The 14109-nt window shown below is 46.0% G+C and overlaps 1 protein-coding gene across 1 annotated transcript in view; it reads left to right on the top strand.

Annotated features, from left to right (window-relative positions):
- Positions 1–631: 631 nt before the first annotated feature.
- LOC119383203 (DNA damage-binding protein 1) overlaps positions 632–14109 on the top strand; it is a gene marked incomplete at its 5' end in the record, with an annotated part of 46556 nt that continues 33078 nt past the window's right edge. Inside the window, 3 exon segments of the mRNA XM_037651240.1 lie at positions 632–939; positions 9077–9185; positions 13499–13677. Of these exon segments, the coding sequence (XP_037507168.1) occupies positions 632–939; positions 9077–9185; positions 13499–13677 (596 nt within the window).

Genomic DNA, 14109 nt, shown 5'->3' with positions numbered 1-14109 from the left:
GAATTCGCTTTGATTCGAATTTAAATTATTGGAAATTTCAGAGTATTCAAAATGAACGAATACCTGTATATATTAGTCCACATGTAGCCTTCCCTGTCAAGGTGGTTTCACTGCAGTGGGGGGGGGGGGGATGCTGTACTGTGAATACACCTTTCCAGGGAAAATCCGCACTGCCGCAAAGCCCCACTTCAAGGTTAATGAACCTATTAACCTCACATTGATTCGTCATTTTTCAAGTTTAAAAGCTCGTTATACTGGCTTATATGCTCTAAATATAGTAAATTTTAAAACAACATATTCTACAGGTTATCACTTGCATTCTATCGAAATTCAAATCCTGCTACTATTCAAAGTTGCTTCTACTTCCTTTGAACCAAAAAGAATGACATTTGCACATGCCTTGTTTCAATTAAAAAATACATATATATATTGTGCAGGTTAGTTGGGTCATGACAAATATGCTCATTTTTCTTTGTAACATGTGATACATACTATATTTGAATGCGATTCGAAATTATTCGACCAAATCACTATTTGCTTCAAATTTAAAATTTACTGTTTGCACAAGCCTACTCGGCACATTCAAAGACAGCGATGTCAACGTACCGTCCTACCTGAAATGCAGGGTTCCTTCGTGGAGATCATGGAGGTGTTCACCAACTTGGGTCCCATAGTTGACATGTGCGTGGTGGACTTGGAGCGGCAGGGTCAGGGCCAGCTGGTGACCTGCTCGGGGGCCTTCAAGGAGGGCTCCCTGCGCATCATCCGCAATGGCATCGGCATCCACGAGCATGCCAGCATCGACCTGCCTGGCATCAAGGGCATGTGGCCCCTGAGGGTGGGACCTGGCGTAGCACCCCATGGTGGGGACGGCAGGGACCCCGGGGACAGCGCCGAACGTGACAACACACTCGTGCTCTCCTTCGTACGCCAGACCAGGTGCGTTGTGCCTAGCCCACGGTGTTAGAATAGGTTAGGTGTACCGACGTTTCGCCTCCGCCACGCAGCCTCCTCGCCGAACATGGGGACGCGCTTCGTGTTTTTTCCGACAGGCTGCGCTGGGTGTATCGAGGCTTCAGGTACTTCAGGTCAGCCGCTTCAACGGGGGCCGCGTCGCTTACAAAGCTGCATTTGCGACAACTCTTCAACTGCTGGCCGTTCCCTTTTTATCAGGGTAACCGCACATATCAATCTGATTTGAAATTAAATGCGCAACATCAAGAAATTCAGTGGCGGTAGCCAAAAGATGGAAATATATCATAGGAAATATAGCTTCTGCGAACAGAGATAATGAGTTTACAGGTGAACACGAATTTCAAAAATATTTTAGCTCGTGCACAAATAAGGCCACCGTGGCAAATTGGTTGAGGCCTCCGCGACAAACTGGGTGAATAATAACATCTGGTGTTTTACGTCCCAAAACCACGATATGATTATGAGAGACGCCGTAGTGGAGGGCTCCGGAAATTTCGACCATCTGGTGTTCTTTAACGTGCACTGACATTGTACTGGCCTCTACCATTTCGCCTCTACCGAAATGCGAACGCCGCGGCCGGAATCGAACCCGCGACAACGGAACACCGTGCCCACGACCTTCGGGTCAGCAGCCGAACACCTTAGCCACTGGTCCACCGTGGCGGACGTGAACTGGGTTAGTCAAAAATAAAAAGGTATTCCCTGAAAAAGAAAGCGGGGGTGAGGGGGGTTGACGTCTCTCTATATGATGCTTGTAAGAAGAAAGCAACACATTTGACAATGGTAGGTTAGAAATTCCTTTCATGAGTTGTCGTTGTGCATGCACCATATCGCATGGATTCAAGCAGCCGCCCACGGTGTTAGTTAATTGTTCAGCCGCCTTTGCAACGTTTACACGTGCTAGCTGGCGCGTGGTAGTGAAGGTTAACGTCCGTTTACCGACCAATCCATCATGACTCACCATGTGCCATTCTGATTCTGCCTCTCGTTATTCGTCACAGACATGCTATTTGTTGCAGTAACAGAAGTAGAACTTTGTGCCCTGCTCTGGCTGCACAAACGTGAAATGGTCGTGCCCGTTTCCTTTTCAGCGTCCTAACCATTTGCTTTCCAGTTTCTTCTTTCGGGAATGACAGGAATTGAGAGTGACACCATATTCTATGACGTCACTGTCTGACCCGTTAAAACTAACACGCCAAATCAGACGAGGCCCCATTCTTGCACATACGTTCCCCAGTCGAAACGCCTGCCGCCTAAATGCTAGCCTACCGTATTTATTCGAATATAGGTCGACCTTTTTTTCCCAAAAATGTTGCCCATAATCAGCTATCGACCTATATTCGTGACCAAAGAATCTCGACCTATATTCGCGATCAAAGCGACCAAAAGCACCGCACCTATGGCGTTCAACTGCCGCGCCTGCTGTTCTTCAAGCAGTTCCTGCTACATACGCGCATTATATACCATGAAATCTGGTATAAAAACCGTACCCGTTCGCCTTTTCCGACTAAGTAACTAAGAAAAAAAAAGTTATTTGTGCAATAGCTGCACACCGCCTTTTCAAAGCCCCCGCGAAATGCAGCCGCTCCGCCATGTTTGCGCTGGAAACCCGTGATTTCCCTAGGTAGGCCGTGAAGTCCCTAGCCCCCTAGCCGTGCTGCCTGCCGACGCGCAGCCGCACTGGCACTGGCCTAAGGCCTCACTCTTTGTTTGTTGTTTGATCTGACGTGACGGTTCGCATTTGCAAATGCGCGGTTGCGACGGTGTCACGTCGGTAGAGCTACACAGCTGACTTCAAGCGTCAAGTGATACTTTTTTGCCGAGAATTCCAGCAATTGTGCCGCTCAGCGTGAGTTCGACGTAAAAGTTGATTAGGGGTTGGCGGAAGCAGCGGGACCGACTGTTCGCGTGCAATGGATAGCGTCGTGCTTTTCGCGGCCCAGCAACTGGCAGGCATGACGCTCTTGAAAAAGAACTGAGGCTCCGGGCGTCAAGGAGGCCCTGCAGAAGGCCAACAGACCTGGTCGTCATACCGCTAGGTATGACGTCCCGGCTACATTAAGGACCGGGTGGCGAAGAGTTACAAAGAGTGGCTTGAAGGAGGATGCTGCAATGACACCGACGGGACGCCGCGAGAAGGGCTTCCCTCAATGAAGTTGCGACGTGGGTGAAGGACGCGCGGAAAGGACTTGCCAGTGGAAATTATCGTGACTGGCTTTAAAAAGTGCTGCATTTCCAACGCAATCGATGGCAGCGAAGTCGACGTCATTTGGGATGCCGAGGATGCCTGCGAAGAATCCGACAACCTTCCTTGCACATCTGACGAACATGACACTCCCGGCAGTGACTAGGGCGCTAAGTTAATTGTAAATAAAGGTGTGCTATGTTTCAATTTTCCTGTTTATAAAAAAAAAAACATGGGTCGACCTATTTTCGAATATTTTTTTTTATTTCTCGTAGAGTGCTATAAGTAGGGGTCGACCTATATTCGTGCCCGACCTATTTTCGAATAAATACGGTATTTGAAATAGCTTATCCTTGTTCATCGTGTCCTTATTTACACAACTTATATTGTTTGCTTTTTGCTGCTTCGAAGGATAGTGACCGCTTGAAAATGTGGCCACTGGTATTCCACGGAGAAATCGCGAGTTGCAAACAACAAATTTTGTTTGTGAAAAACATTTTGATGCGCGATTTGTCACCTAACCATGGGAAGCGCTATTTAAAAGGAAACGTTCTTGTGAGGAAACATTATTTCGTATCATTTAGCCGCACCATACAATACTCGAGCTAAAGCAGCCTTTTCAGGCAAAAATATGTAAAATTCGTACATCGTGCCAATACTGTGATAAAATTCTTGGCGCACCATAACGTATATATCTTGCAGTCTATTTATTTTGAATATGTCAAAGAGCGGCTTCGTAGCCATCGGCCACAAGCTGTCGCCCACTTCATTGCATTCTCTTTCAATCCTGTATTTTCCGACGTGGAGCGGCGCGTCACCTGCTAGTGCACCTTCGAAAGACCTAAATAGAGTTATTTTATTCTATTACATCAAAGCATCCGTCTTCTCGCAAATGTTTACGGAATTTGCAAATAAGCGCGGTTCGTAGTAAAAGATTGTGAAGGCTCACTTGATCTCATATGCGAAATGCCCCTTAACATGACACCTGCTCTTTATATGATGCTGACCGCAAATACATTAATTAATCTTTCGAAGGCAAATGAAGGGTGAATTCAACACGCGTCACGCAACTGCAGATTTGCATTTGTAGACAAAATGCGGGCACGATCGCCTAGGCCACGGTGTTGCCGAGGCCGAAGGTGGTGTTTATGAGCTTCACGCCGCATGCCGAACCGTCATGCATAAAACACTACTAAGTCTTTATATCTAACTTATGTACAGTAGACTCTCGTTAAACGGAACCTGAAGGGACCAAGAAAATGTGTTCCATTTAACAGGAGTTCCGTTTACTGAGAGATGAACAGGGGTGCAGAATCCAAGTATGAAACCAATTATATTAGATGCAGTTGTTCCGTTTAAGCAGCAGTTCCGTTTAACAGATTTCCGTTTACTGAGAGTCAACTGTATATGATATTACAATACCACACAATCCTCACAGGGCCTTGCGATATTGCTAAACACGCTAAAACCCGAATGTTAGAAGCATCAGGTTTGTGCTGGGTATAGCCAGGCGGCCACCGTCCCGCGCGCGCCTCCTATCGGCAAGAAAGGGAAAGAGGTCCTCGATTTCTCCTCATTCCAATGCGCCGTCGCTCCACCTAAACTATTCTAACACCGTGGCCTAGCCTAAAACACTTGGTTCACAAATGTTGTTGCCTTACGTAACCACATTGGAGCATATTTACCATATTTTCCCGCCTGTAACCTGCACCCTCAACAACGATTCACGGAAAATTTTCTAAAACAGATTTTCGCTACCTTCCTTGCATAGCTACGAAGCACTGCCGTGAATCCACCTTTGCAAACCAGAGTTTCTGTTTTTTGTCTTGACTTTAGCTCCAAATTTTAAAGAATTCTTTTTGTGGGTTACCGTATTTACTCGATTCTACCGTGCCCTCGATTGTAACGCGCACCCTATTTTTCATGAGAAAAAAGAACAAAAAAGTCCGTAGGAGTCAAACTTTGCACATTCAGAAGAACAAGTATTTGGGTTTTAAAGAACTAAAGTTTCAAAAAAGTAAAACACGAAGTCAAAAAGCGAGCCTTGCCGCTAAAACTGTCACCACTACGGCGGCGATACGAGTCGCGTAATGGATCAGTCCTCATCGCTGTCAACGCTCTTCGATTTCGGGAAACCGGCCCTGCCTTGGTCCACTGAAACCTTTTCGTGAAACTTTGCTGTAAAAAATCTTCTGCTTCTATTTGTGCCAGTCTTGCACCCACGTTGCGAGAACTCCGAACGACCGCGATGCGGCCCGATTTCCGCCCGTCTCGGCACATGTAATAACTATTCTTTTAAATGCTGCAACGTGGTGCACTCGTCGAGTATTTGGAGTCGGCACTTCCATGCTGTCGATGCGAATGAAGAACGGGATGACAATCTCCTCAGCACACGTACAAACTGAAACAATAATGGCAGAAATGGCCAAGGGGCCAAGGCGCGTAGGAGGCGGTCATTTTGAAATGCCGATGGCAATACGATAACCGAATTTCTTTTTTTTTTTTCGGTACTCGATTCTAACGCGCATGCGATTTTTGGACTCGTTTTACCGGAAAAAAGGTGCGCGTTAGATTCGAGTAAATACGGTATATGCGAGACAATACAGTGTTCTTTTTCTGTGCTGGTAGAAATGCCCGTGAAATGTCTTTGCAATCGTTTCTCCTGTTTTCAATAAGCCATACTACTGCACCTTATACAGCATAGTTTACAGCACATTCGACTGCTCGCCACTGCGCTCTCACTCAGTTTGCAACGATGCGGAGCTCGCTCTTGATCCAAGCCAGAGAAGGCATGTCCAAGCTGAATGTGCAGCCACACACCAGAGCAATCGGAGGCTGGAAGAGCATGCACGTCACGCATCTTGTTGCAGACGAACAAGGCACACATTCGCTCTGCATGCAACTGTTGCTGACGTCATGCCAGAACGAAAGCTGGAGGAGTCACATAATCACATCTCGGGCACGCTTCAAGGTTGGAGTTGACAATGCTCCGGAGTGCACTGAGCTGGAGCATAGGGCTCAGAAGGAACTAACCAAACATAGTCAAAGCGTTTGATTTTTACAAGCTGAATGTGACATGCGTCACCAGAGTGTTATGGAGCGCTCAGAAACGACCAGACGAATGTACCATTAGAAACTCATGTGATGGGACATCATCAGAACATTCTCAAAGTCATATTTGTGTCCCTTTATTTTAAACTTCAGTACACTGCATCTAGTGTGACCATCATACACTATAGGCATGAAAAAAATTTTAATGTTCTAATATGCAATAAAAGTAGGAACACTTTAGCACTCAAATGAACACGACCATATTGCCTACAATAAACCTTCATTTGGGCCTAGTTGGTACATATTTCTGAGGTAAAAGTAGCAGTGCAATCACACAAGGCACCCACAAAGTAAAGACACGGCTAAAATCGAGGATACAGTAAAACCTCGTTAATTCGAAGGCCTCGGGACCGAGAAAAATATCCCAATTAAGCGGGATTCCCAATTATCCGAAACAACGCGAAATCAAAGAAATCAGCCAGAAAACGTGATGTACGGAAGTCACACCTTTATTGTGGCAAGTCAGCCTACTTGGAGAAAAATTCCTCCATGCGTGACTGACGCGTTCGGTAGTTCCCAGCACTGAAAGTCATATTTTCCAGCCTGTCAATGAGGCGCAGCATCTCAGCCTCGCCGCCGTTGCACTCGACGAAGCTGCGCACAACACTCAAGGCATCGATGACATCCGCCAAAGGGGGTGCTCGGGAGGGCTCGTCATCGCTGTCAACATTAGAGGCCGAATCGGTCGATCTCGCAGCTATCTCGCTGTCGATGTCGGCGTAACACGTCTGCACTGTGCACTCGACATTTGCGTACTCGGAGAATCCGATTGGAGTGCACTCCTCGTCCGCGTGCAAAGCCTCATATCGAGCGCAGAGAGTCTCCCCTTCTTCATCAAACGGGCAAGTGACAGCGGTGACAGCAAACTCAGCGGAGGTTGCCTCTTCTTTCACAAAACCGGCGTGCTCAAAACACCGTCGAATAACGGTGGCCTCCACCTGCCTCCATGCGTGAACAATGAGGCAAATACCACCGAGGAGGTCAATGTTATACTCCTTTCCGTTGTCATAGCAAAGGAGCATTCGCTTCAACAGATTGTAGCGATATATTTTCCTGGTATGGTGTATGACGCCCTGGTCCATCGGCTGCGATAGCGACGTCGTGTTCGGGGGTAGAAAGACCAGCCTGATTGCCTGCAGGTTCTGAATGTCGCCGTGAGCTGGGCAATTATCGACGACGAACAAAACGCTGCGCCCTGCGGCCGCAAACTTGCGGTCAAGGTGCCGCACGTATTCTTCAAAGAGTGCAGCCGTCATCCAAGCTTTCTTGTTGTTTTTATAGATCAGGTCATCCTTGGATGGCAGTCGTGCATTTTTGAAACAACGAGGCTTTTCTGTCTTCCCAATAACAAGCAGTGGCAGCTTGTGCTCACCGCACATGCTTGCACCAAACAAAACAGTGATTCTATCTTTGTTCTGTTTCCGCCCCTTAATGTCTGCCTCCTTCAAAGCGAACGTCTTCGTAGGCAACATTTTGTAGAACAGAGCAGCTTCATCAAGGTTGTAAACATCTGCTGCTTCGTACTTGGCGAGTAGTGGAGCCAAGGTGTGCTGCTTCCAGCCGTCGACAACAGACTGATCCGCGCTGCCACTCTCGCCACAAACAGTCACGAATGTCAGGTTGTTGCGCTCCTTAAATCGGCAAAACCATCCATTGCTGCATTTAAACTCAGAATGTCCAAGTTGCAGCGCCAGCTGGTTGGCCTTCTCACGCAATATGGTCCCATTCACAGGAAGGTGTGCTGCGTTGGCTTTCTGCAGCCAGTCGATCAGAGCTGCTTCAACGTCGGCGTACGTAGGCGGGCGTACTCGTGTACGCTTTGACGAGTGCGTCTTGCTGTAAGCATCGAGAATTTTCTCCTTATTCTTGATGATGTTGCACAGCGTTGACAGAGGCACGTGGTGCTTTTCGGCGAGAGCCGTTTTCGACGCCGTCGACTTGCTGGCCTCTTCAATTAAGCACACCTTTTCGTGCAGGGACAAGCTCTTGTACTTCGGCATCTTCCTTCCAAGCACACCTCAATCAACTAATTCACAGGGAAGACACTCAAGCGGAGACAGGAGACAAATGGAGCAGTCGCACCGAATCGCACAATGCTCGCCAGCCGACATCCAAATGGCACAAAGACTCCACAAAACATTCACTTCGCTAGAGTGGCTAACATCGCTGTTGAGATGATGATGATCATGATCGCAACCGCACGCATCGCCGCCTGGCAATTGCTAAAACATGGCGTCTACGACGTATTTCCGGTAAAAAAAAACATGGCCTTCGAGATCCGTACATAAAAAAAAAAAATGCATGTTTTAGTTACAGCCTCCGAGATTCGCAACACCCTTTGCATATCTTGGAAGTCGCGGCCAAGTGTGCCAATTAACCGGGAAGTCGCAGACTGGCCGCACCAATTATCCGGTTAAATTTACATGTAAAAATTTGGGACCGCGCAAATAATACAAATTATCCGGGATTCTCAATTAACCGAGTACAAATTACCGAGGTTTTACTGTATTTCTGTCACCATGGGTGTCAGTGGGGGAGTGTAAAAGGGGCACTTGACCCCCTGCCTAAACCACACCAGCAGTTGCCTCTCATCCCAGCCACTCCAGTGCTCCCCCTCCTCCAGCTCCCATGCAACATGGGTTTGCACCCCCAAGACAAAATCCTGCCGACGTTCGTGCCTGTCACTACTGCGAACATAGCACGATCCATGCATTTCGGCTGTTATATAAAAAATGTATAATGTTCATGCAGATTTGTTTGTTTCTGTTGCCATGAAAATAGCCTTGTGTCACTGCCTTTCTTCAGGGTTCTCATGCTGAGCGGTGAAGAAGTTGAAGAGACAGAGCTGGCAGGTTTTGACACATCCCAGCAAACATTCTTCTGCGGCAACGTTCGGAACAAGCAACTCATTCAGGTCTGTCTGCCCATTGCTGCCTAATTTTCATTGAACACAGACCACCTTGTTGGAAATCATTGCTTAAACAATCTCCTTTAATGTTTTATGTGATAGGCAACAGTCCGCGCTTCATGCTTGCTCATCTTTGCCAAAATTAAAGGCACGCATGTAAAACATTGCAATTGGTCCACCGTTCCACCGTTTTGGCAAAATTGAGCCACTGGGGTACTTTCATTGTTTTGTGTAATATATAGCGGTCTCCCTTTGTTCTTCTAAGAAACTAATTGTTCGAGATAGCATCAATATGGGAGCAGCTTTGTGATGTTTAGGCTTGTGCGAATATTCGTGCACTTCGAATATTCGAACGAATATTACAGTATTCGAATTCGCTTCGAAACGAATTTAAATTCTAGGAAATTTCGAAGTATTCGAGATGAACGAATAGACAATGTAAACCGCATGTAGCCGCCTGTATAGGTGATTTCACTGCAGTGGAGGTGTGCTCTACCGTGAATACACCTTTCCAGGAGAAATCCGCACTGCCGCGAAGCCCCACTTCAAATTTGAATTAACGAGGTTTTACTGTATGTTCATTTAAAGTCACTGGGACTGTGAAAAATATAATTAAGCGGGTTTTCATATTAACCAAACATACAAAAAGTGGAATGCAAGCAACTTTGAATTGCTGGAAGTAATCAGAGGTGGTCATTTGCTGTTCCTGTTAGTTTGTGGCTACAAGGGTTATGTCTTCCAGCAATACCCGATCCCAATTTTGCCACTAAGCCGGCGAAACGGCGGGCCTCGCTGCTGCCAGCGCAAGAAGAAAAAAAGAAACAGGAAAAAAAACGGTCTTGTGGTCAACTGGATATGCGCACCTGCGGAAAAGACGTGCTTCGCTGCAACACAGTGGTGACACGCGGGCAGCATGTCATCTGCTCCTCGCAGCGTAAGCGCGTCATGATGCGACCATTCGCCCATTCTTTCTGGCAAAATGAAGAATCTCATAATGACCAGTGTGGCGGAATTCGCGATGTGTTCTGGTTGGAAAAGATGATCATTGAAGTTTTCGAACTGGTTTTTGAAGTAGGCGTTGCAGGCAAGTACTCCACCAGCAGTGCAAATGCGCAAATTGCCGGAACAACCGCCATTCGGAGGTTCGCATACATCACGAATTCCATCAGACCGCCCTTTATTAATTTCTCTATTTTCCCAGAAAGAATGGGTAAATGATGACGCGCTGACGTTGAGAGGATCATGCGTCATGCTGCCCGCGTGTCACTGCTGTGTTGCAGTGAAGCACGTCTTTTCCACAGGGGCACATTTTAGGTGATCGCGAGACCGCCTTTTGTTTAGTTTTTTTTTCTTGCGCTGGCAGCAGCGACGCTGGGATGCTTCACTTGTCACTCATTCGTATCGTTACACTGCATTGCCTTGTGGCTCCTAAGGGCCATCGTTTCTGCGAATTTGCGGCTAAATCGGGATCGGGAATCTAAATTGGGATCGGGGAATTGGCACATGGCACCCAAAGTTTTCGAATTAACCGGGCTGGTACTGACCGCCGCTTGAAATCATCCACTCAAAGTTACATTGCATAATACTGGGCCAAGGAAATCCTTCTAATTATGCAGGATTTCGAAATAACAGAGTTTGAATTAATGAGGTTTTACTGTATTACTTTCACATCGATTCATAATTTTTTAAGTTTAAAAAGCTTGTTATACCGGTTTATATGCTCAAAGTATACTAAAATTTAAAACATAACATATTTTACAGGTTATCACTTACATTCTACCGAAAGTCAGATCCTGCTATTACTCAAAGTTGTTTCCACTTCCCTTTGAACCAAAAAGAATGACGTATGCATATGCCTCGTTTCAACTTTAAAAATATTGCGCTGGTTAGTTAGGTCACGACAAATATGCCCATTTTTCTTTATAATATGTGATATAAACTATTCGAATTCGCTTCGAAATTCGCTTCGACCAAGTCACTATTCGCTTCAAATTCGCTTCGGACCTAAAATTTACTATTCACACAAGCCTAGTGATGTTCACTTGCTATGCAACACCTGCCAATAAAATAATGTCCACATCCACTGCCATGGCTGTGAGGGGCCTGAATTCCTAAGGCTAATTGTGTACACATATGCAGATACCAACCAAAGAACACTGGACATCAGCCTCCATATCAGCTTACATTAATAAACCACCACATGCGCAATGAGGAAGATATGGTCTCAACTCCCAGTTACAGCAACTTGTCCTGTTCTATCCAATTTTGTTTCCCTTAATTATTTATACATTTCAAATAGAGCATGCAATACAGTAGAACCCCGCTGATACGTTTTTGAAGGGACCATAGGAAATAAACGTAAGAGACGGGAAATGTAAGAGCCGAAAAACAGGAAAAACGGCAAAATATTTAGTGGTACAGAATTTTATTTAAATTTTTACGAGCAGCACGAAAATTGGCGCGCTCAGCCGCGATCTAGTCGATGGATAGAAACGCGGAGCTTAGGACGGCCTCATCCACAGAAATGTAATCAACGTATGTGATTTTTTTTAACACCAACAGCTGTAGGCATGAAAGAACTAAGCACACGCAATCACGACCGGCGCGGCGAGTCCGACTGCGAACCGCACGCACGACCATGCGAGCTCCAACCAGCTCCAACCAGCTCGAACTCCTCCCGCTCTCCGCAAATAACGATGATGATGAGTCTACGCCAACGCGATGGCGGAAGTGAATGCCAATCTCGAAGGCCTTGCTTTCGCAAGCAATTACGTCATACACGCCATGTTTGTGCAATACAAATCTCAAAGGCTATGCTTTTGTCAATAGTAAATGCCAATCTCGAAGGCCTTGCTTTCGCGAGCAGTTACGTCATAGACGCCATCTTTGCAATTTGAATCTCGAAGGCCATGCTTTTGTTTGCATCAATTGAAAGATCTTGTTGCTTGCGCCTCTCATGCAGCTAATATTACGGTTAAACCAGGCCAAGCTGCGTGAAAATGCACCATGGCCGCTCTCTTAGGTGGTCACTCGGTCGGCTCCGAGCGCACTTCGCGACGTATCGTACGGGAACAGTCCGACAGTTACGACGTAACAGCGGGGTTCCCAATACATTGTATCTTATGGGAGCTATGCCGGGACCGGCGGAAAACGACGTAACAGCCGGGAAAACGCAGCAGTGAGGAACGTAACAGCGGGGTTCTACTGTATTTCCTATGCTTTCTCTGGCTTCACCGTCTGTTGCCCTCATTTTGCAACAGTTGATTAAAACTAGAGCTGTGCGAATAGCAAAATTTTGGGTGCAAAGCGAATTAGAATATTGAAGTGTGAGTGCAAATCGAATAGAATATTTTTCGAATATTTCTCGAATATTTCTAGAATATTTTTCGAATACTTCGAAGCGAAATTGCAGAAAAAAAAGTTAGGATTCCTAAGCATATTCTTATGAGATAGCTACATGAAATTGTTTCTTTTCGCTAGGTTGATGAAGCACTGGCAGGGTGGTGTTTCATAGTTGTCTTATCAAGAATGAGGCAATGTAGAGGCCGAATTATATTTATGTACATGATTTGGTGCAACCAAAGTGTTGCCGACAACACTTTACACGTGATAGGCAAAGGTGCCATTTCCTCAGCCTCTCCTCTTTCAACTTCTGTGGAAGCCCAACTGATGTGGCAGACAAGGGTGTGCTCCCTTCAAGTCCGGAGTTCCAAATCTGCCTCGTAGACTTCCATATATAAGAACATCTGAAATTTTGGATGCTAAAAAGCTTCGGCTTCCAATTTGTCGGACTTCCTGCCCAAATTTCAGGTCCAAAACAGCATTAATTGAGCCCCCACCTCTGCCATTTCTTTCATCTCCATGTTGGAACCAGCGTTTTCTTGAGTTAATACATTTGCGACCGTAACGGAGCTTGAAAGGCAGTTTTGCCGCAATACCGGGATGTGATGAGGTGAAGCATATTGAAAATCTAGGGACCACCTTTAATCGGACGTTGACTGTCTCTTGGCAAAGTTCGACCGTAACGGAGCTTGAAAGGCAGCTTTGCCGCAAGACGAGAGTGTAATGAGGTGAAGCATATTGAAAATCTGAAGGGGTCGGACATTGAATGTATTTGTTTTTGGGAAGTTCGAATAGTTCAAATAGTAAAATTCCAGTGCATATCGAATCGAATAGCAAACACTATTCGAAAAATATTCGAAATTTCGAATATTCGCGCAACCCTAATTAAAACTAATGATCCCCTTATTGTTCCCGCTCATGGCGACACTGTTGATGCATAGGCTTGTCAGTGTCAGCAGCAGAGTTATTTGGTGCAGGTCACCGCAGCAGCTGTACGTCTGGTGGACAGTCAGACTAAGCAGCTGCTGAACGAGTGGAAGCCACCAGGTGCGCGTAACATTAGCGTGGTGACGTGCAACCAGAGCCAAGTAGTGTGCGCCGTCCGGAAGGAAGTCTTCTGCTTGGAAATCGGCGATGGTGTCCTGAATCAGATCAGGTAGTACTCAGCGTGACCTTCTTTTATTTTTTTGGAGGGGAGACAGTCTGCTTCTCTCACCAGCGTCGCGTACGTATTTACTGCGGAATTGAAATGTTCAAGGCAACTTAATTTAAAAAAAGAGAGAGAAAGTAACATTTATTTTAGGTAACAACAAAGTGACACTCATTTCATGAGTGCGAAAACTGGCCTACTGAGATCGCTCATGTGATAACCAGCCTTTTTACAAGCAAGAGGCCGTTGCTTTTTCTTGCAGTAAAACTAGCCTATTGCTTTTACGGCTACTCACACTGTCACTTGCCGCACTGCAACGAAAATATGCTCCATTGAGGCATATTGGAGGCAGTTTTTCCATTTAAGTAGCAACTTAAGCAGTTTTCGTTTATCGAGCATCTTACCGCATTGATATCGGGTAATGCGATTTTATATATT

This window comes from Rhipicephalus sanguineus, chromosome 2 (genome assembly GCF_013339695.2).
Source record: "Rhipicephalus sanguineus isolate Rsan-2018 chromosome 2, BIME_Rsan_1.4, whole genome shotgun sequence".
NCBI lineage: Eukaryota > Metazoa > Arthropoda > Arachnida > Ixodida > Ixodidae > Rhipicephalus > Rhipicephalus sanguineus.
This window is presented reverse-complemented; position numbering and strand designations above follow the sequence as displayed.